This window comes from Bombina bombina, chromosome 1, assembly GCF_027579735.1.
Source record: "Bombina bombina isolate aBomBom1 chromosome 1, aBomBom1.pri, whole genome shotgun sequence".
NCBI lineage: Eukaryota > Metazoa > Chordata > Amphibia > Anura > Bombinatoridae > Bombina > Bombina bombina.
Window position 1 is genome coordinate 417987220 of NC_069499.1, and position 24684 is coordinate 418011903.

Here is a 24684-nt window from a genome sequence, read left to right on the forward strand (position 1 = left end):
CAAGCCGGGCCCGAATAAGGTCTGCCCTTTGAAAGGAATGTTAAGTAGTTTAGACTTGGAAGTTACATCCGCTGACCAGGATTTAAGCCAGAGCGCTCTGCGCGCCTGTATGGCGAATCCGGAATTTTTACCCGTAAGTTTGGTTAGATGTACTACGGCATCTGAAACAAACGCATTAGCTTGCTTAAGGGTTCTAACTTTGCTCAAGGCCTCATCCAACGGCTCTGTGCGAATCGCCTCTTCCAGAGACTCAAACCAGAATGCCGCTGCAGCCGTGACAGGCGCAATGCATGCAAGAGGCTGCAATATAAAACCCTGTTGAACAAACATTTTCTTAAGATAACCCTCTAATTTTTTATCCATTGGATCTGAGAAAGCACAGCTATCCTCCACCGGGATAGTGGTACGCTTGGCTAACGTAGAAACTGCTCCCTCCACCTTAGGGACCGTCTGCCATAAGTCTCGTGTGGTGGCGTCTATAGGGAACATTTTTCTAAATATCGGGGGAGGGGAAAAAGGCACACCGGGTCTATCCCACTCCTTACTGATAATTTCTGTAAGTCTTTTTGGTATAGGAAAAACGTCAGTACACACCGGTACCGCATAGTATCTATCCAACCTACACAATTTCTCTGGAATTGCCACCGTGTCGCAATCATTCAGAGCCGCTAATACCTCCCCTAGTAACACACGGAGGTTCTCAAGCTTAAATTTAAAATTTGAAATTTCTGAATCCGGTCTCCCCGAATCAGAACCGTCACCGACAGAATGAAGCTCACCGTCCTCATGTTCTGCAAGTTGTGATGCAGTATCAGACATGGCTCTCGTGTCATCAGCGCGCTCTGTCCTTAACCCAGAGCTATCGCGTTTGCCCCTTAATTCGGGCATATTATATAATACTTCTTTCATAACATTAGCCATATCATGTAAAGTGATTTGTAAGGGCCTAGATGTACTAGGTGTCTCAATCCTACGCATCTCCCGAGCGGGAGACGCAGGTACTGACACGTGAGGAGAGTTAGGCGGCATAACTTCCCCCTCGTTGTCTGGTGATAGTTTCTTTATCGGTACAGATTGACTTTTATTCAAAGCAATATCAATACAATTGGTACACATCGTTCTATTGGGCTCCACATTGGCTTTTGAACATGATGAACAAACAGTTTCCTCTGAATCAGACATGTTTAAAACAGACTTAGCAATGAAACTAACAAGCTTGGAAATCACTTTCAATAAGTTTTACAAGCAATATAAAAAACGCTGCAGCGCTTCAAAAATACAGATATAATTAAACAATTCTTAACAAGAAGTGTACTATTAGCAGAGGATTGCACCCATTAGCAAAAGGATGATTAACCCCTCGATACCCAAAACGGATAAAACAGATATCAATTAAGATTTAACGCTTTTAATCACAGTCCGCACACTGTCACAGATCTGCTGTGACTGATTACCTCCCTCACAAATGAAATCTGCAGACCCCTGAGCTCTCTAGAGACGTCCTGGATCAAGGAGGAAGAAGCAGAAAGACTGTGCAATAATTTTAACTGCGCAACAAGGCGCTAAAACAAGGGCCCTCCCACTCCAATCACAACAGTGGGAGCCCTGATATAACGGTTTCCATGCAGAAAAATATGTTAGCCATTTGGAAAAAATCATGCCCAAAGCGATTTATCACCAAAGTACCTCACAAAAAACGAATAACATGCCAGTAAACGTTTTATTAAAAAACAACATTTTTCAATGTCATGCAAAGCTATCACTAAGCCTGCTACCAGTCGCTACCACTGCAGAGAAGGCTTAAGTATTATTTCAGTGTTAACAGTATTTTCTCAGTCAAATTCTAGTCCCTAGAATATAACTCGACTGCGCATACATTTATCAGCCTGATACCAGTTGCTACTACTGCATTTAAGGCTGTACTTACATCATACGGTAACAGCAGTATTTTCTTAGTCAATTCCATTCCCAGAAAATAAAGTACTGCACATACCTCATTTGCGGAGGACCCCGCATGCTATTCCCAGTTTCTGAAGTTACCCCACTCCTCAGAATGTCGAGAACAGCCAGTGGATCTTAGTTACGCCTGCTAAGATCATAGATAAAAAACGCAGGCAGTTTCTTCTTCCAAATACTGCCTGAGATAGAAAAAAGCACACTCCGGTGCCATTTAAAATAACAAACTTTTGATTGAAGAATAGTTAAGTAAAAACTCCAGCTCCTCTCGCGACCTCCTTCTTTGTTGAGGGTTGCAAGAGAATGACTGGATATGACATGTGAGGGGAGGAGCTATATAGCAGCTCTGCTTGGGTGATCCTCTTGCAACTTCCTGTTGGGAAGGAGAATATATCCCATAAGTAATGGATGACCCGTGGACTGAACACACTTAACAAGAGAAAGCAATATTAAACCAACTAAGAAACATAAATACTGATGTAGCATTCCTTCAGGAAACACACCTAAAAATTTATGAAGTTTTGAAATTAAAGACATCCTGGGTAAAGGATGTATATGCCTCCCCAAGTTTAGATAGAAAAAGAGGGGTTGCTATTTTATTAGGAAAAAAGATTATGGCCAATGGCCTGGAGATTTTGAACACTAATGTGGATCCAGAGGGAAGATACATCATGTTGAAAATTAAGGTGGCAAAAACCACATACACACTTGTAATATATATGCACCCAATGTGTTAGATCCAATGTTTTGGGATTCCTTACAAGCTAAAATTATGTTCTTCCAGGAAGGATATCTGATCTGTGGAGGAGATTTGAATATGGCCCCACAAGACCCATTAGATAGGTTAAGATCAGCTTTGAAGCAAATGAAAAATAAAAGAGACAAATTGGAAACTAAGATCATTAAAAAAATTACTCAGAATCTGGCAGTAAAAGATATATGGAGATCGCAAAATCCAGATGTAAGAGACTTTACATGTCTTTCCAAGGCCCACAAGTCACTCTCCAGAATTGACTTATTTCTTATGGATGATAGGCTCCTTAAATTAAAAGTAAAGGCAGAAATCTTACCTATTTACCTTTCTGATCACGGCCCTATTGTTCTCCAAATTCAGGAAAATGTAATGAGGACTAAACAGGCTCGTTTTTTTCCCTACTTATTTATCAAAAGACTTAAAATTTAAAAATTGTCTCAAATCCAAATTTGAAGAATAAGCGGAACACAATCATGAATATTGTGATCGTCCCGTGGTATTCTGGGAGGCTGCGAAAGCAGTTTTAAGAGGAGAAATAATATCATTTAGCTCCAACATAGTAAAAAAATGTAAGGCAAGAGAAAAAGAAGTGCTCAGGTCATTGTCCAACTCTTATAACCAATATCTGTTAGGGAAAACACGGGCAAATTGGTTAAAATATATAAGATCTAAAAATGAGAGAGATACATACTTAATTCATCGGGCAACTCATAAAGACTTAAAAGTCCAAGCCAAATTCTATAGATTTGGGAACAAATCAGGAAAGCTCTTGGCCAAGTATATACAGCTGACCTTGTTCATATGATATGGAGCTGTCCTAGAATCAGTCAATTCTGGATGAAAGTGGAATATTGGATAAAAAATTCCCTTAAGATCCTCCCTTTAGAACTATCATTGAGTTATAATCTGTTTTTAAGGAGGGATAGGGAAAAATTACACCCACAACATAAATTAATCAATATGACTGTTATTGCAGACAGATACTTAATATTTAAAAAATGGAAGATGAAAGTAACTCCAACTGTCATGGAGGTCAAAAACTGTTTGAAAAAGCAATGCATACTAGAGCAGATAGACACTAACATGAATGATGAAGGGGATGTCAGAAAGTTTTTCACAAAGTGATCATTATTTATTAAAACTCTTTCTACAGCTGAGATTGATTGCATGATTTTTCCATTTAGAAATTCAGAATTAGTATTGCTGGGAGTGTGGTAAAACATTATGCCAGTCTGCCCCCCACATCAGTATAAGTGGAGGGGGGAGAGAGAGAAGAGCATTTATTTATTTATTTATTTATTCCCTGTTTCCCCCCGCAATAATTGGGAAGGGGTGGATAGGGTTGGAGAGGGGGGGGGGGGGGGAGGTTGGTAAAATAAAAATGATAAGACATTTAGGGGTGGTATTAAGGTTTTCTTTGCAACATATTAGTATAAGGATCTAAAATTAAGGTTATGTTAAACTAAAAGACCAATCTGTGTGCGTATTGTTTATAATTTCCAGTGTTGAGTGGATTATATTATGAAGATCAAATTGTAACATAACCTTGGATATGCGCAGCAGGTTGAAAGCTGATATTGATGATTTGTGTATAATTATTATTGGTAATTGTAAATACTGTGTTATAACATGGCACTTATCTCCTTGCATTCTGTACTTTGAAATGTATTATCAAATAAAAATTAAATTTAAAAAAAAAAATTGTATTCTCTGTCTAAATCATGAATGTCTAATTATGACTTTACTGTCCCTTTAGTGTGAATATTTCACAGTTTCAATACAGGAAAAAAAGTAAATTTATGCTTACCTGATAAATTAATTTCTTCTATGGTAAGACGAGTCCACGGATTCATCCTTTACTTGTGGGATATTATCCTCCTGCTAACAGGAAATGGCAAAGAGCACCACAGCAGAGCTGTCTATATAGCTCCTCCCTTAGCTCCACCCCTCAGTCATTCGACCGAAGGTACAGGAAGAAAAAGGAGAAACTACAAGGTGCAGAGGTGACTGAAGTGTAAAACCAAAAAATATAATCTGTCTTAAAATGACAGGGCGGGCCGTGGACTCGTCGTACCATAGAAGAAATTAATTTATCAGGTAAGCATGAATTTACTTTTCTTCTATAAGGTACGACGAGTCCACGGATTCATCCTTTACTTGTGGGATAAAATACCAAAGCTACAGGACACAGATGAACGGGAGGGACAAGACAGATGGTTAAACAGAAGGCACCACTGCTTGAAGAACTTTTCTCCCAAAAATAGCCTCCTAAGAAGCAAAAGTATCAAATTTGGAAAATTTGGAAAAGGTATGAAGCGAAGACCAAGTCGCAGCCTGACAAATCTGTTCAACAGAAGCATAATTTTTAAAAGCCCATGTGGAAGCCACCGCACTAGTAGAGTGAGCTGTAATTCTGTCAGGAGGCTGCTGTCCAGCAGTCTCGTATGCCAAATGGATGATGCTTTTCAGCCAAAAGGCAAGAGAGCCGTAGCTTTTTGACCTCTACGTTTTCCAGATTAGACAACAAACAAAGAAGATGTTTGACGGAAATCTTTGGTCGATTGCAAGTAAAACTTCAAAGCACGAACCACGTCCAAGTTGTGCAACAGACGCTCCTTCTTAGAGGAAGGATTAGGACACAGAGAAGGAACAACAATTTCCTGAGTGATATTCCTATTAGTAACAACCTTAGGAAGGAATACAGGTTTGGTACGCAAAACCACCTTATCAGCATGAAAAACAAGATAAGGCTAGTCGCATTGCAATGCAGATAGTTTAGAAACTCTTCGAGCCGAAGAGATAGCAGCTAAAACAGAACTTTCCAAGATAGAAGCTTAATATCTATGGAATGCATAGGTTCAAACGGAACCCCTTGAAGAACTTTAAGAACTAAATTCAAACTCCATGGCGGAGCAACAGGTTTAAACACAGGCTTGATTCTAACTAAAGCCTGACAGAACGTCTGGAACATCTGCCAGACGTTAGTGCAGTAGAATTGATAAAGCAGATATCTATCCCTTTAAGGAACTAGCTGATAGCCCCTTCTCCAATCCTTCTTGGAGAAAGGACAAAATCCTAGGAATCCTGATCTTACTCCATGAGTAGCCTTTGGATTCACACCAATAAAGATATTTACGCCATATCTTATGATAAATTTTCCTAGTGACAGGCTTTCGAGCCTGAATCAAGGTATCTATGACCGACTCCGAGAAACCCCGCTTGGATAAGATCAAGCGTTCAATCTCCAAGCAGTCAGCCGCAGAGAAACTAGATTTGGATGCTGCAATGGACCTTGAATCAGAAGGTCCTGTCTCAGTGGCAGAGTCCATGGTGGAAGAGATGACATGTCCACCAGGTCTGCATACCAAGTCCTGCGTGGCCACGCAGGTGCTATCAAAATCACTGAAGCTCTCTCCTGTTTGATTCTGGCAATCAAACGAGGAAGGAGAGGAAATGGTGGAAACACATAAGCCAGGTTGAACGACCAGGGTACTGCTAGAGCATCTATCAGTACTGCCTGAGGATCCCTTGACCTGGACCTGTAACAAGGAAGTTTGGCGTTCTGACGAGATGTCATCAGATCCAATTCTGGTGTGCCCCATTGCCGAATCAATTGTGCAAACACCTCCGGATGGAGTTCCCACTCCCCCGGATGAAAAGTCTGACGACTTAGAAAATCCGCTTTCCAGTTCTCCACTCCTGCGATATAGATTGCTGATAGATGGCAAGAGTGAGTCTCTGCCCATCGAATTATTTTGGTAACCTCTATCATCGCTAGAGAACTCTTTGTTCCCCCCTGATGATTGATATATGCTACAGTCGTGATATTGTCCGACTGGAATCTTATGAATCTGGCCGACGCCAGCTGAGGCCACGCCTGAAGCGCGTTGAATATCGCTCTCAGTTCTAGAATATTTATCGGGAGGAGAACCTCCTCCTGAGTCCACAAACCCTGTGCTTTCAGGGAATTCCAGACTACACCCCAGCCCAATAGGCTGGCGTCCGTCGTCACTATGACCCACGCTGGCCTGCGGAAACACATTCCCTTGGACAGATGATCCTGTGACAACCACCAAAGAAGAGACTCTCTGGTCTCTTGGTCCAGATTTATCTGAGGAGATAAATCTGCATAATCCCCATTCCACTGTTTGAGCATGCATAGTTGCAGTGGTCTGAGATGCAAGCGAGCAAACGGAACTATGTCCATTGCCGCTACCATTAAGCCGATTACCTCCATACACTGAGCCACTGACGGCCGAGGAATGGAATGAAGAGCTCGGCAGATGGATAAAATCTTTGATTTCCTGACCTCCGTCAGAAAAATTTTCATGTCCACCGAATCTATCAGAGTTCCCAGGAATGGAACTCTTGTGAGAGGGATAAGTGAACTCTTTTTTACGTTCACCTTCCACCCGTGAGATCTTAGAAAAGCCAACACGATGTCCGTGTGAGACTTGGCTAGTTGGTAAGTCGACGCCTGGATTAAGATATCGTCCAGATAGGGCGCCACAGCTATGCCCCGCGGCCTTAGAACCGCCAGAAGGGACCCTAGCACCTTTGTGAAAATTCTGGGAGCTGTGGCCAACCCGAAGGGAAGAGCCACAAACTGGAAATGCTTGTCCAGAAAGGCGAACCTGAGGAACTGGTGATGATCTTTGTGGATAGGGATGTGTAGATACGCATCCTTTAAACCCACTGTGGTCATATATTGACCCTCCTGGATCATCGTCAAAATAGTCCGAATGGTCTCCATCTTGAAGGATGGGACTCTGAGGAATTTGTTTAGGATCTTGAGATCCAAAATTGGTCTGAAGGTTCCCTCTTTTTTGGGAACCACAAACAGATTGGTTCTGTTTTCGGAACTGGGCAGATCACTCTCATGGTATATAGGTCTTCTACACAGCGTAAGAACGCCTCTCTTTTTGTCTGGTTTACAGACAATTGAGAAAGATGGAATCTCCCCCTTGGGGGAGAATCTTTGAAATCTAGAAGATACCCCTGGGTTACGATTTCTAAAGCCCAGAAGTCCTGAACGTCTCTTGCCCAAGCCTGAGCAAAGATAGAAAGTCTGCCCCCTTCTAGATCCGGTCCCGGATCGGGGGCTACCCCTTCATGCTGTCTTGGTGGCAGCAGCGGGCTTCTTGGCCTGTTTACCCTTGTTCCAAGTCTGATTAGGTCTCCAGACTGACTTGGATTGAGCAAAATTCCCCTCTTGCTTGCGGCAGGGGAAGAGGAAGAGGGACCACCTTTGAAGTTCCGAAAGGAACGAAAATTATTTTGTTTGGTCCTCATCTTATTTGTCTTATCCTGAGAAAGGGCATGGCCTTTTTCCTTCAATGATGTCTGAAATGATCTATTTCAGTTCAGGCCCGAATAGGGTCTTACCCTTGAAAGGGATGGCTAACAGCTTAGCTTTTGATGACACATCAGCAGACCAGGACTTAAGCCATAACGCTCTACGCGCTAAAATGGCAAAACCTGAATTTTTCGCCGCTAATTTAGCCAGTTGAAAAGCGGCATCTGTAATGAAAGAATTAGCTAGCTTGAGAGCCCTAATTCTATCTAGAATATCATCTAATGGGGTCTCAACCTGAATAGCCTCGAACCAAAAGGACCCTGCAGTAGTTACAGGAACAATGCATGCTATAGGCTGGAGAATAAAACCTTGATGAACAAATATTTTCTTCAGGAGACCCTCTAATTTTTTATCCATAGGATCTTTGAAAGCACAACTGTCCTCAATAGGTATAGTTGTACGCTTAGCCAGGGTAGAAATAGCTCCCTCCACCTTAGGGACCGTCTGCCGACGAGTCCCGCATGGTGTCTGATATGGGAAACATTTTCTTAAGAGTAGGAGGGGGAGCGAACGGAATACCTGGTCTATCCCACTCCTTAGTAACAATGTCAGAAATCCTCTTAGGGACCGGAAAAACATCAGTGTAGGCAGGAATCTCTAGAAATATGTCCATTTTACACAATTTCTCTGGAACTACAATAGGGTCACAATCATCCAGAGTCGCTAAAACCTCCCTGAGCAATAAGCGGAGGTGTTCTAGTTTAAATTTAAAAGCCGTCATATCTGAGTCTGTCTGAGGGAACATATTTCCTGAATCAGAAATCTCTCCCTCAGCCAGCAAATCCCTCACCCCCAACTCAGAGCATTGTGAGGGTACATCGGATATGGCTAATAAAGCGTCAGAGGGCTCAGCGTTTGTTCTCACACCAGACCTACTGTGCTTCCCCTGCAACCCAGGCAGCTTAGATAAAACCTCTATGAGGGTAGTATTCATAACTGCGGCCATATCTTGCAGGGTGAAAGAATTAGACGCACTAGAAGTACTTGGCGTCGCTTGTGCGGTCGTTAATGGTTGTGACACTTGGGAAGAATTAGATGGCATAACCTGATTCCCTTCTGACTGAGAATCATCCTGCGACATACTTTTAGTAGCTAAAATATGTTCTTTGCAATTTATTGACCTTTCAGTGCATGAGGGACACATTCTAAGTGGAGGTTCCACAATGGCTTCTAAACATATTGAACATTGACTTTCCTCAATGTCAGACATGTTGAACAGGCTAGTAATGACTATAAACAAGCATGAAAACACTTTATTTAGTGAAAAAAATAACAATCTTAAAAAACGGTACTGCGCCTTTAAGAGAAAAAAAGCATACACGGTCTGCAAAACAGCTTTAAAATTCACCAAATTTTTCAAAATTTTGCAAGCAGACACAATATATGTAGTTAAGATTGCCCCACAAGGAATTTTAATATTTAACCCTTTGATGTGCAAACCGGATTGAAATTAGGCCTAAATCCGGAAAAAAAAAACCTCAGCACCTTGCCACGGCCCTGCTGTGGCCCTACCTGCCCTCAGGGATAGTAAATATGGGGTAAAAGCTTCGATTTGGCCCAAAACATTCACCAGGGCCCTCAGGAGCTAGAGCTTGCTGCGAGAAAATAACTGCGCATCTGAGGCGCGAAAAGAGGCCCCGCCCATCTCACTCGATGTCTCTACAACCTCAAAGAACCGCACCAGGGCGGTTTTCAACTAGCCATGTGGGTTCTGAAACTCAAAAAAATAAGCCAAGTGTACCCTCAATAAAGTGTCCCAAAACGTTATTGCCCACAAAACGTTAAACAGCACTCCCAGTTCATAAAACGTTTGCCCACAAACATTTACAACTCAGTGTCAACCATTTTTGTAATTAGCCCCTTTTGCAAGCTTAATAATGCCCTTCTTATAGCTCTTATGCTTACTGCTTACCCTTACCCTCATGGGGATACTGTCAGCCTTTCTGAAATACACAGTCTCTCCAGAAAAATATGACTGAACATACCTCACTGCTGCATAGCATGAAAACGTTCATCACACTGATGTTTCCTGTACTCCTCAGCCTCTGTGGACCTTAGTTACAAATGCTAAGATCATCATCCTCTAGGCAGAAGTCTTCATCCATCTGCTGCCTGAGAGTAAATAGTACACACCGGTACCATTTAAAATAACAAACTCTTGCTTGAAGAAATTAAAAACTAATATTTTATCACCTCTTTCACTTTACCCTTCCTAGTACTTAGAGTAGACAAAGAGAATGACTGGGGGTGGAGCTAAGGGAGGAGCTATAGAGACAACTCTGCTGTGGTGCTCTTTGCCACTTCCTGTTAGCAGGAGGATAATATCCCACAAGTAAAGGATGAATCCGTGGACTTGTCTTACCTTATAGAAGAAAAAGCAGAATCTAGTTTGGCAAATCTAATATGAAAAGCGCAAAATTGTTAGAATTCTAGGGATCAGATGGTTCATCTAATGTGAAGGATATAAAAAGGATGAGGCGAGAGAATGATAGAGGGTTAGAGAGATAGAGAGTAAGAAAAAAGCAAATGAAAGTAAAAAAAAAAAACCAAACAAACAAAAAACTTACTAAAGAGTAATGGCAAGATTTTTGGCAGTTGGCAAGTGCTTTTATCTCCTCATTTTATAAGTTAAAGATAATGGTAAAAATACATTTAATTGTAATCCTTAATATACCCCCCCCCCCCAAACACACACAAAAACAAAAACGCAACATACTTTTTGCTGGAAAGTAACAAAATGCTCCTGGTAGCTCCTCATCACAATTTAGAGTTTTCCAGAATCCATCACTGTCCATAAAAACACAATCTTCTTTTGCCTGTTCATTTCTTGACCACCGGTTAAGAGTAACATCTTTTCCATCTTGCCAATGATAGTTCATCCCATCCTATAGTTGAAAAGCACATTAGATTAATGCATTTGAAATGCTACATAATTAATCTAAGGAGTCATTATACAGATAGAAATGATGCAATATTCACTGCCGTTAAAACTGGTAAAATGCATGGAAAAGTGTTTAGAGAAGTTTGTAGTCATTTGATACCATCCTCTTTCAACAATGAACATTTTAAAATCTTATTTTATTCCTGTGATCCCAGATAAAACCCCTGAAACAAGCTATAAGTAAGCCATCCACCTGTAGAAAAGCAGGAACATCAAGTAAAACTGCTTGAGGACACTCATCAAATCCACTAATCACTTTTACATTATCCAAATGGAAATAGGACGGTGAGGAGAGGAAAAACATAGACAGGCACATAAAGAACAGGACATTATCTGAGGGCAAGATCACAAGCCCAGACTTTAGAAGGTAGAGTCTTAATCTACTTTCATTCAGATGGTTAAATAAAGGGATTCAATTGTAAGTACACAAATTCCAGTTCAATCATTTCAACTGTGCTAGTATATGATGGTTAGAATTATAAATATTTAGGTCTGTGACAAAGCAAGAAGAATGCAACCATGAAAGAGAATGACACAGTAAAAGGGAAAAAGAGCAATACACTCTAAACTAGAAATAGCAGACTGTAAAACTTTCCTCTCAAAAGCTGCCTCCCCTGAGGTAAGAGAGTCATTCTATTTGATAAATGTAAGTAAAGTGCATGCCTTGCACAACTGATCAGTTATGTATGTCCTGCTGCCCAGAAGTAGAAACAATATGGAGAAGGTCTCGCTTGAATAAAAGTATCTTTAATAAGCATCACGCAGACATATATCTGGAACAGTGCAATCACAGATACAAAGTGCATATGAGTGCGTAGCACCAAATGGTTGACATGTTTCGGCCCTAAGCCGTAATCATAATGTCACATGTCAACCATTTGGTGCTACACCCTCATATGCACTTTGTATCTGTGATTGCACTGTTCCAGATATATTTTTATCTTCGTGATGCTTATTAAAGATACTTTTATTCAGGCGAGACCTTCTCCATATTGTTTCTACTTTAATTGACACCAGTCATCAGGTCCCTGCTTCTACTCTGGGTGAGTTCCAGCACCGGGCAAAGAAAGCCCTCACCTCCAGCCTCCCTTTCGTCATTTCTGATGTCACCTCCTTACAGCTGAGCGCCGCACGCTGGATTCCAGACAGAGGTACAGACCAGAGGGTAGCAATGGATGCTTGCTGAGTAAGCTCTCAGCCCGTATGGATTACGGATCCCCCAGATGTCTCCTTTCCCTCTGACGGCTGCTATGAACTATATCTTAGGAGTGTTTATGAGGACTCTGTAAATACTGAACGGATAAACTTAATTCTGGATACTTGGGGTGAGTGTGGTTACATAAGACCCGGACACCAGACAGGTGTGCTATTTACTGAACACTCATATTTAACCGTGTATTTTTGTGGGATATTCCTTCCTTTCCTTATCTCTGCTGCCCAGAAGGTCAACTTAATCCATCAGAAGAGGGGCTTTATTTAAAGGGCCATTGTCATAGCATTGTCATGAGCAATGCTTAGTGCAACCCCACTATCCATTAAAAATATAGGGAATGCCGTTGTAACATTTTCAGGTAATTTTTTTTACCTTTCACTCGTAATACCAGATTGTGTGCTACTCTTAGAGTGGGCCTGTGATATTGAAAGTGCTCTACTTGTAATCTGGGCCTAATAAAGAAGACAAACAGTATTGCTAGCAAAGTGAATTATGTAAATAAAAAAAGGCAACGATAGATATCGCTCAATCAGAAAAAAAGGCTAATTTTATAAAAACAATCTACAACAAATATAATTATGTCATGACAATGACATATAGGCAATTCAACATTGAAAACAACAGTGATATATGTGTCTATAGCTTTCTTAGTTTAAGCAAACCAGCAGTAGACTAAGGACTAGATTACGAGTGGAGCTAATTTTAACGTGCGCTTGTAAAGGGGCGCAGTTACAAAGGGTTAAAGTGAGGGGATATGGGTGTGCCTTTACATTGAGATCAACACGGGACTGTGTTTTCACTTTAAATATTTATGTATATGCTTATATACATATATATTTTTGTGGTACACACATAAACACATACATATATATGTATATATTAATATACATACTGTATATATTAATTTATTGCTGTGCGATTTGCCCCGTGCATGCGATAGGTGGTTTGCTGTGTCTATCGGCATGAGAATGAGGCTTACATTGAAGCTTATGGAAATTAACTCTCATGAGCGCTTGGCTTCCAGGCAATGCAAACGCAAGGTCATGTTGGCATTGCGCATTTCTTGCATTACCAGCGCACATTTACATGAACTAGAATTCCCAAACTTCTCAATAAGATACTACATAGTGACAAGGTGGTGGTCAGGAGAGAAACTGGTTTCTAAATCTTTTGTAGTATTAGACTCCACATAATCAGATATCACATGTTAAAAACATAATTTATGCTTACCTGATAAATTTATTTCTCTTGTAGTGTATCCAGTCCACGGATCATCCATTACTTATGGGATATATTCTCCTTCCCAACAGGAAGCTGCAAGAGTCCACCCACAGCAAAGCTGCTATATAGCTCCTCCCTAACTGCCATTACCAGTCATTCGACCGAAAACATGCAGAGAAAGGAAAACCATAGGGTGCAGTGGTGACTGTAGTTTAATGGAAAAATTACCTGCCTTAAAGTGACAGGGCGGGCCGTGGACTGGATACACTACAAGAGAAATAAATTTATCAGGTAAGCATAAATTATGTTTTCTCTTGTTAAGTGTATCCAGTCCACGGATCATCCATTACTTATGGGATACCAATACCAAAGCTAAAGTACACGGATGATGGGAGGGACAAGGCAGGTACTTAAACGGAAGTTACCACTGCCTGTAAAAAACCCTTTCTCCCAAAAATAGCCTCCGAAGAAGCAAGGTATCAAATTTGTTAAATTTGAAAAAGTATGAAACGCAGACCAAGACTCCGTCTTGTAATCTGTTCAACAGAAGCCACATTTAAAAAAGGCCCAAGTGAAAACCACAGCTCTAGTAGAATGAGCTGTAATCCCTTCAGGAGGCTGCTGTCCAGCAGTCTCATAAGCTAAATGAATTATGCTTTTTAACCAAAAAGACAGAGAGGTTGCTGAAGTCCTTTGACCTCTCCTCTGTCCAGAATAGACAACAAACAAGGTGAATGTTTGATGAAAATCTGTAGTAGCTTGTAAGTAAAACTTTAAAACACGAACCACGTCCAAATTGTGTAATAGACGTTCCTTCTTTGAAGAAGGATTAGGATACAAGAATGGAACAACAATCTCTTGAGTGATATTCTTGTTAGATACCACCTTAGGTAAAAACCCAGGTTGGTACACAGGACTACCTTATCCGTACGGAGAACCAGATAAGGAGAATCACATTGCAACGCAGATAACTCGGAGACTCTATGAGCCGAGGAAATAGCTACCAAAAAGGAACTTTCCAAGATAGAAGTTTGATATCTATGGAATGAAAAGGTTCAAATGGAACTCCTTGAAGAACCTTAAGAACCAGCTTTAAGCTCCATGGCGGAGCAACATTTTTAACCACAGGCTTGGTTCTAACCAAAGCCTGACCAAATGCCTGAACGTCTAGAATACCTGCCAGACGCTTGTGCAAAAGAATAGACAGAGTAGAAATCTGTCCTTTTAAAGAACTAGCTGACAACCCTTTTCTCAAAATCATCTTGGAGAAAAGATAATATCCTGGGAATCCAGACTTTACTCCATGAGTAACCCTTGGATTCATAACAATAAGATATTTACACCATATCTTATGTTAAATTTTCCTAGAGACAGGCTTTTATGCCTGTATTAAGGTATCAATTACTGACTCGGAGAAGCCATGCTTTGATAACATCAAGCGTTCTGTTTCCAGGCAGTCCATCTCAGATTAGTTATATTTAGATGGTTGAAAAGACCCTGAGGTAGAGGGTCCTGTCTCAGAAGCAGAGACCGTGGTGGAAAGGATGACATGTCCACCAGATCTGCATACCAGGTCCTGCGTGGCCACGCAGGCGCTGTCAAAAGCACCAAAGCACTCTCCTGCTTGATCTTGTGCAAACCCCTCCGGAGGGAATTCCCACTCCCCCGGATGAAAAGTCTGACGACTTAGAAAATCTGCCTCCCAGTTCTCAACACCTGGGATAGGGATAGCTTTTAGACAAGAGTGAGTCTCTGTCCAGTGAATTATTTTAAGACTTCTAACATTGCTAGGGAACTTCTGTTCCCCCTTGATGGTTGATGTAAGCCACAGTCGTGATATTGTCCGACTGAAATATGATGTACCTCAGAGTTGCTAACTGAGGCCAAGTCTGAAAAGCATGGAATATCGCTCCCAGTTCCAGAATATTCATTAGAAGGAGGGTCTCCTCCTGAGTCCACTATCCCTGAGCCTTCAGGGAGTTCCAGACTGTATCCCAACCTAAAAGGCTGGCATCTGTTGTAACAATTGTCCCATCTGACCTGCGGAAGGTCATACCCTTGGACAGATGGACCCGAGATAGTCACCAGAGAAGAGAATCTCTGGTTTCTTGGTCCGGATTTAACAGGAGAACAAATCTGTGTAATCCCCGTTCCTCTGGCTGAGCATGCATAGTTGCAGTGGTCTGAAATGTAGGCGTGCAAACGGTACTATGTCCCTTGCCGCTACCATTAAGCCGATTACATTCATGTACTGAGCCACCAAAGGGCGCGGATGGAATGAAGAACACGGCAGAAATTTAGAAACTTTGACAACCTGGACTCCGTCAGGTAAATTTTAATTTCTACAAAATCTATCAGAATCCCTAGGAGGGAAACCCTTGATATTGGGGATAGAGAACTCTTTCCTTGTTCACTTTCCACCCATGCGATCTCAGAAATGCCAGTACTACGTCCGTATGAGACTTGGCAACTTGGATGTTTGACGCCTGTATCAGGATGTCGTCTAAATAAGGGGCCACTTCTATGCCCCGCGGCCTAAGGACAGCCAAAGTGACCCCAGAACCTCCATAAAGATTCTAGGGGCTGTAGTTAACCCAAAGGAAAGAGCTACAAACTGGTAATGCCTGTCTAGAAAGGCAAACCTGAAAAACCGATGGTGATCTTTATGCATCGTAATGTGAGGATAAGCATCCTTCAAATCCATTGTAGTCCTCTATTGACTCTCCTGGATCATAGTTAAGATGGTACAAATAGTTTCCATCTTAAATGATAGAATTCTAAAGAATTTGTTTAAGATCTTTTAGATCCAAAATAGGTCTGAAGGTTTCCTTTCCTTGGGAACCACAAACCGATTTGAGGAAAACTGTGTCCCTGTTCCTCTATTGGAACTGAATGGGTCACGTACACAATGCAAGAATGTCTCTTTCTTTATCTGGTTTGCAGATAAATGTGAAAGGCAAAAACTCCCCTTTTTTGGGGGGGAAAGCTTTGAAATCCAGAAGATATCTCTGGGGTATAATTTCCAATGCCCAGGGATCCTGGGCATCTCTTGCCCACGCCTGGGCGAAGAATGAAGTCTGCCCCCTATAGGATCCGTTACCAGATAGGGGTCCGTTCCTCATGCTGTTTTAGAGGCAGCAGCAGGCTCCTTGACCTGCTTATCTTTGTTCCAGGTCCGGTTGTCTCCAGACCGCCTTGGACTGAGCAAAAGTTCCCTCTTATTTTGCCTTAGAGGAAGTTGATGCCACACCTGCCTTGAATTTTCGAAAGGCACGAAAATTAGGCCTTTTTTGTCCCTTGATTTGGACCTGTCCTGAGGAAGGGCATGATCTTTTCCTCCAGTGATATAAGTAATAATCTCCTTCAAACTAGGCCTGAATAGGGTCTGCCCCTTGAAGGGAAGTTAAGTAGCTTATTTATTAAAGTCACGACAGCTGACCATGATATAAGCCATAGCGATCTGCGCGCCAGTATAGTAAAAAACAGAATTCTTAGCCGTTAGTCTAGTCAAAGGAACAAAGGCATCAGAAAACAAAGGAATTGGCTAGCTTAAGTGCTCTAAGCTTGTCAAATATATTCATCCAATGGAGCCTGTAAAGCCTCATCAAGAGACTCAAACCAGAACGCCGCAGCAGCAGTGACAGGAGCAATGCGTGCAAGGGGCTGCAGGATAAAACCTTGTTGAATAAACATTTTTTATCCATTGGATCTAAAAAAGCACAACAGTCCTCGCCAGAGGTAGTGGTACGCTTAGCTAGAGTAGAAACTCTTCTCTCCACCTTAGGAACTGTCTGCCATAAGTCCCGTGTGGTGGCAACTATTAGAAAACATTCTTCTAAAAAATAGGAGGGGAAGAGAACGGAACACCTGGTCTATCTCATTCCTTATGAAAAATTTTAGTAAACCTCTTTAGGTATTGGAAAAACATAAGTACACACCGGCACTGCATATTATTTATCCAGTCTACACAATTTCTCTGGCACTGCGATTGTACACATTCATTCAGAGCAGCTAAAGCCTCCCTGAGCAACAAGTGGAGGTTCTCAAGCATAAATTTTAAATGTAGAAATATCAGAATCAGGTTAAATCATCTTCCCTGAGTCACAAATATCACCCACAGACTAAGCATATTGTGAGGTAGTATCAGACATGGTTCTTAAAGCGTCTGTATGCTCTGTATCTACCCCCAGAGCTGTTTTGCTTTCCTTTAATTTCAGGTAGTCTGACTAATACTGCTGCCAGTGTATTATACACAACCTTTGCCATGTCTTGTAAAATAAACGCTATGGGCGCCATTGATATACTTGGCGCCATTTGAGTGTGAGTCCCTGGAGCGGGAGTCAAAGGGTCTGACACGTGGGGAGAGTTAGTCGGCATAACTTCCCCCTCGACAGAATCCTCTGGTAAAATAAACGCTATGGGTGCCCTTGATGTACTTGGCGCCATTTGAGCGTGAGTCCCTAAAGCGGGAGTCAAAGGGTCTGACACGTGGGGAGAGTTAGTCGGCATAACTTCCCCCTCGACAGAATCCTCTGGTGATAATGTTTTAAATACAAAAAATGATCTTTATTGTTTAACATGAAATCAGTACATCTGGTACACATTCTAAAATGGGGTTCCACCATGGCTTTAAACATAATAAACACAGAGCCTCCTCTATGTTAGACATGTTAGAACTAATAAAGAGACTAGTAAGCTTGGAAAACACTTTAAATCAAGTTAACAAGCAAATATAACAAACGTTACTGTGCCTTTAAGAGAAACAAATTTTGTCAAAATTTGAAAAACAGTGAAAAAAGGCAGTAAATCAAACGAAATGTTTACAGTACATGTAATAAGTTAACAGAGCATTGCACCCACTTGCAAATGGATGATTAACCCCTTAATGCAAAAAACAGATAAAAAAAAAAAAAAAAAAAAAACGACATTTTTTTAAACAGACACAACAAAACTGCCACAGCTGAGCTGTGGATTACCTTCCCTATAACTGTTTCTATGCAAAATTTAAGCCAGCCATGTGGAAAAATTAGGCCCCAATAAGTTTTATCAATAAACATATGTTAAAAAACGATTAAACATGCCAGCAAACGTTTTAAAACACATTCTTATAAGAGTATGTATGTCTATTAATAAGCCTGATCCAGTCGCTATCACTGCATTTAAGGCTTTACTTACATTACTTCGGTATCAGCAGTATTTTCTTAGTCAATTCCATTCCTTAGAAAAATATATTACTGCACATACCTTAGCATATATCTCTATCAATCAGCCTGGTACCAGTCGCTTTCACTGCATTTAAAGGCTGTACTTACATTACTTCGGTATCAGCAGTATTTTCTTAGTCAATTCCATTCCTTAGAAAAATATTTTACTGCACATACCTTATTTGCAGGAAAACCTGCACGCCATTCCCCCTCTGAAGTACCTTACTCCTCAGAATGTGTGAGAACAGCAACTGGATCTTAGTTACGTCTGCTAAGATCATAGAAAAAACGCAGGCAGATTCTTCTTCCAAATACTGCCTGAGATAAACAGCACACTCCGGTGCCATTTAAAAATAACAAACTTTTGATTGAAGAAATAAACTAAGTATAAAAAACCACAGACTCTCACGACCTCCTATCTATGTTGAGACTTGCAAGAGAATGACTGGGAATGGCAGTTAGGGGAGGAGCTATATAGCAGCTTTGCTGTGGGTGGACTCTTGCAGCTTCCTGTTGGGAAGGAGAATATATCCCATAAGTAATGGATGATCCGTGGACTGGATACACTTAACAAGAGAAACAGGAAATAAAGTAGGGGTTCCTCTGGTTACTTTTGGGCTCAAGCCTTAAAATTGCCCTGCAGACTGCTCAAATCCAACCCAATTAACATAGCACAGTTAATTTTATCTCTTGCTACATGAATATGTTGTAAATTGTCAGAGACAACTAATAAGTAATGAAGAACCATGTGCCCAGGTCTCTCTCTTCATCTAGGACAGTAATAGCAAACCTTGGCACTCCATATGTTTCAGAACTACATTTCCCATGATGCTTGACTGGACTGCAGAGTGCCTAAGTATCATGGGAAATGCATCTCTGCCATGCCTTTGGTCTAAAACTTAGCCTTTGAGGCACGGAACTACCATTATATCTCTAAGCGCTGACTAGTAGATCACAAGACTGTTGTGTGATTTCCCTCTCAGCCAGTCATGAAGTATGGGTTAAGGTTGCGAGAAACGTAAGTGTATATTGCGTAAGAAGTCTGCATCGCTATAGTAGCTTTAATTAAAACAAGTGGAATTAAGCACAAGAGTATTAGTCCTGGTATTAAACAAAGTTCATTCTTGCTTGCAAGTTCATGTATATGTTTATCACACAAGACAGTAGCCTCCATCTCACTAAAGTATGGGTACCCCTGCTTTAGGGGGTCCATGATCCGGTTCTGCAGCTGTATATTGAAGTTGTTCTGTATAATACTGAAACTGCTTTATGCCATAAGGTTAACTGAAAGGTCTTGGATATCAGTGGAGTTATTAAATGTACAGAATAGCAGTAATATTTTTTTTTAAATGTTTGAGTATTACAGGTAGTGAAGGAAAGTATGATAACATGAAAATGAATCCAAAATATATGCTTACCCGATTAATTTCTTTCATGATGGTGAAAGTTGACAAAAACATTACCGGTTGCCCCCTCCTAGTGAACAGGAGGGTAAACACATTTCCCAACATACCAGAGCTTTACATCCTCCCACCTACCCTGAAATCTCAGTCATACAAATTGCCAAGTAGATGGAGGAAACAGAAAAGGAGAGAGGACAAAGCAGGGCAAAATAAATGCAAAACAAGTACTGACCACAATTTAACAAAAATAAAGGTCAGGGCTCATAGACTCTCATCATCATGAAAGAGATTAATGTATCAAGTAAGCATAAACATTTTATTTTCTTTCATCAGATTGTAAGAGTCCATGAGACATCAGAAGCAGTGAAGCCTACAAGATTGCCATGAAATAAGGGAGACACAGACTAAAGAACTTTACTGTCAAGAAAATCCTCAGAAGAGGCATAAACAACAAAGTAATAACATTTTTAAAAAGTGCAATAAGTGGCAACTGTTCTAGTAGAATGACCAGTATATGCCTTATGAATAAAGGCTTTAAGCCCAGCAGCCAAGGTAACAGCCATAGCTATTAGACATTTGTTACATATAGAAAAATGAACAGAGAAGAAGAAAGTCTGAAATCCATTGTGGTATTAGAGACAGAGCAACAACCAAATTAAGAAGAATTCTTAAGAGCTGGACAAAAAGATGGACAATTTTTCGGCTGATAGTATAGTGCAAAGTATAGACTTGTGCTGAGGAAACATCAGGAAAGCCGGATTGCATGATAAAGCGGACAGCTCAGAAAACTAGATAAGGTATTGGGCCATCTGTCTGAGCTCTGCTACTTACCTCAAAGTGTGGATCAACCAATGATGTTGGGGCAATACAAATTTTTTCTAGCTGCACAGTTGAGTGTAAGTGCCCCAAGTGCTTAAAATTCACTTTACCCCCTCGGAAGTGATCTCTAGTATTTCGGCCGTGGCTATGTCTGGCATGTGGATATAGCGACATATACATACTTCTTATAAATCAGGTGTGGGTTAAATAGATGATAATTTTGTACTACTACACAATCATTTTGGAATAGGAGTGGGTTAATGTTTATTTCGTTGCTGGACGATTATTTGACCACAGACTTTTATTAACAGTGGGAGATGTACTATGTTATTATTTTACATGACTATCTGAGGATCTGATGCTCAGAGTGCTACACTACCAAGCAATAAGTGAAACGAGCAGCTCAGCATGTTTATTTTCTATATGGTACATTCTTACAATATTTTTTAAGCCCTTAAATTTTATAGGGTAATGTATTAGTTTATTACTGTTTTCTCATGTCTGGAAGCTTGGTTGTAAATCCATATATTTATGTAGCTACAGAAGTTAAGTGCTTATGATTGTTACCAATGGGATCTCTAAATTTGCTATGCCAATGGAGTGCCCAGTTATATATAGTATTCATGCTTTGATGCCTGCGGCCGGGGTAATGGTGCTTACTATTAATCTATAGGTGACTTAACCTATGGAGACATGATTCTTGTTGATCCTATTTAAAGAGTATAATTGCTTGTTAGTTTTGTTTTTTTTTTAATTATTATTATTCAGACTTGCTCACAAAGTATTGGCCAAAAACCTAAGTAGCTGTTTCCTTTGCAAGCAATAAGGTTTAATAGGGTTCCTGTCAGTGTTAATTTTGATGGAAAATTTCAATTTAATCTTAGTTTTAGTCTTTTGACTAAAATGCCATTTTAGTTTTAGTCGTATTTTAGTCATCTGAATTGTTTTAGTCGACTGAATCTCCAGTAGATTTTAGTCAACTAAAATCTAAGGGGTTTAGTTAAAGTGTAATGCATTATTTAAGCATTTTTCTATAATTTGCAAACTGATTATATACTCCAGGAGTAAACATAACACCTGTTAATATTTATGTTATTAAGGTTTAAACATGCAATAGACACAGATTTAGCCGTTGTGATATGTAACATCTTTATTAAACTTAAAATGAAATAAAACCAAGTTTCATAAACAAACAGAAGTGCAACTTTAAAATATAAAAAAACAAAACTGTAAACTGTATTGGCTGTATTGCACATATTACCCAATATAAAAACTTTAACAGTTCTCTGTTAATAATTAAAACAAGTATCAAGTAACTCAACACAGCAAAAAGTTTCTGCAGCTAGCACAGGCACAGCATAACTTAAACCCATACTTGTGGGTTATTCTTATTTCTATAGGAAGAATCAATTGATTGTTCACTTCACAGATTCGAAAAAGTTTTGGCAACGATATTAGCACTTCTCTAGAACTTCCAAACTCATTATATACTCCTGGAGTAAAGGTTTATTAACCTGTTTTTATTTATGGTATTAAGGTTTGAACAGGCAATACAGATTTAATAGATTTAACTGTTGTGGTATATAACATGTCTTTATCTTAAAATTTAATAAAATTAAGTTTCGTAAATTTTACAAAAGAGCAGTAATTGCATATGGATTGATTATAACAACTTGAATAAAATGTTTTTGTCAGCAAATTTTGATTTAGTTTTAGTCATAGTCTTTTGACTAAAATGTCATTTTACTTTTAGTCGTATTTTAGTCATCAGAATTTCTTTAGTTTTATAGTCATTTTAGTCTAGTTTTAGTCGACGAAATTAACACTGGTTCCTGTTTATTTTTCTTTGTTGCATCTTATACAGTGTTGGTTGCATACATGGCATTGCATATTTGCTTAAAGTGATAGTAAACTCTCCCCTTTTTAAAATCAGATTTGTAATGTTAGTAATATTTTAGATGGCGTTTAATTCATAAGATGTAACGAAGATTTGTATAAGGTACTTTTTAATATAGATATGGAATTCAAATACCAAAGGTATGAATTAATAGGCGCAGGGTAAAAACACCAAACTCCTGAAATACCTAAAAAGTCCCTAACATAGGTGTATAAAATTGACAGAAAATATCGTTTAGACAGGAGCGCTATAGCTAAAAGTGTAGGAAAATAGTGAGAGGTAGTGTTCCTAGCTAGAAAAAAACTTGTAAATATATCTAATTTACAGGATAAACAAAGATGTGTAAAGTCACAAAGTACAAATGTGAAAAGAAATGTAACAATAGTAAAATTGCTTAGTGAAAGAGTGATTAGTGTATACTTGGAACAGATGTGAATAATCAAAAAGTTATTTAATAAATAAGTGACAGACTTCGTGTTATTTGCAAGGCTCTGCCTAAAATTGAATACATTATATCAGCAGAAAAAACAGATGTCAAAATAAAAACACAATAAACTAAAAAACGGACGTCTCCGTATATAAAACAAAAAGGTTTCCAATACACCATTACCAGTCATAAAATGTCTATCCTTATGACCAAATGTACTTGAGCAATCCAGATAGGAGTTAAAATGTGGATAGACGATGCGGGCTTACCCCCAAACACTGCGGCTCTCGATTCTGTGAAAAGAAAATTTCCGCCGTGGCGGAAGTGACGTCACCTATATGGGGGCTGGCTTGGCTAAGCACTCCGATTGGTCCTTATGCGATCGCCTTCAGGTACCAGCTGCTTTGTTCTACGATGACAGAGTATCCACTCTTTAAGTGCCCAAAGCACGCAGGATACTATTGAAAGGTGCTGTATAGTATGTGTAGCTATGAAAGTTGGTTCAAAGTCCAGTGTCCTCACCTTCAATTAGGCTGGTGATATAAGTGCATAGACAAGCACCAAAACAATGTAATGTTCAGAGTTTCACAGATAGCAAACAGCATCAATCTGTAGCAGCAACCATAGGCTGTGAAACACTCTTTAAAGTTCATAAATAGCAACAAACATCAACACGTTTCTCCCTTTACAGGGCTTTCTCAAGATGAGATGTTGCAGCAGGTGCACCTTTTTAAAGGTGTATCCCAATTTCTTATTGGTCACAATAGATTGGTCATAGAAAAGGAGGTATACAACGTCATTTAAAGGTGGTATTGGCAAACCTATATTACTAGAGGCAACCATACATAAAATCAAATACAATATTATAAAACTTAGAATGTCATTTATAAATTATTTAGATCAGTGTGTTAAGCAAGAACCTAAACTCCACAATTCATATAGAAATGTCAATTATAAGTTACAATAATAGTGGTGTTATTTTAACACAGTGCAAAGAATGCAAAAGATTTCTTGGCAAAGGGAGTAGGGACATTGTTAAACCAGAACATGAGGTCTATATAAAAACCTAAATGTTAATTCGGCATAAACTACTGTATACATAAACAAAATCTAGTTCATGTTTTAAAATTAAAAAATATATAAAAATGGATATAGTTCTATATGTTATGAAAGAATATATGTATACACCCTCATTATATAAAATCTAGGAACAAATTAAAAGTGATACATCTATATTGGTATGGCACAAGTTTCTGTTTAAAAACATAATGAATAATATATCTAAGGTACATAATTAATCTAGTAGAAACGGGGAGATATCTAACGCTGAGTTGGAATTCAAATACCCCCTTCAAGTTAATTGATTCCAGCACGTTTCTCACTATTTTCACAAGTGGCCCTTTCTTATTATTCCTTAAGCCCCGAGATCCCCCATGATTCCTATACGATGAGTATGGGTCCAAAAGTGGCCTTTAAAGTTTAATAGGGAAACG

At 39.7% G+C, this 24684-nt stretch overlaps 1 protein-coding gene across 2 annotated transcripts in view; it reads right to left on the bottom strand.

The window, feature by feature from the left end:
- LY75 (lymphocyte antigen 75) overlaps positions 1-24684 on the bottom strand; it is a 1208875-nt gene that overhangs the window by 110064 nt on the left and 1074127 nt on the right. For both annotated transcript variants that reach the window (XM_053698349.1, XM_053698347.1), the window contains one exon: positions 10783-10951. In XM_053698349.1, the coding sequence (XP_053554324.1) occupies positions 10783-10951 (169 nt within the window). The remainder of the gene's footprint in view (positions 1-10782; positions 10952-24684) is intronic.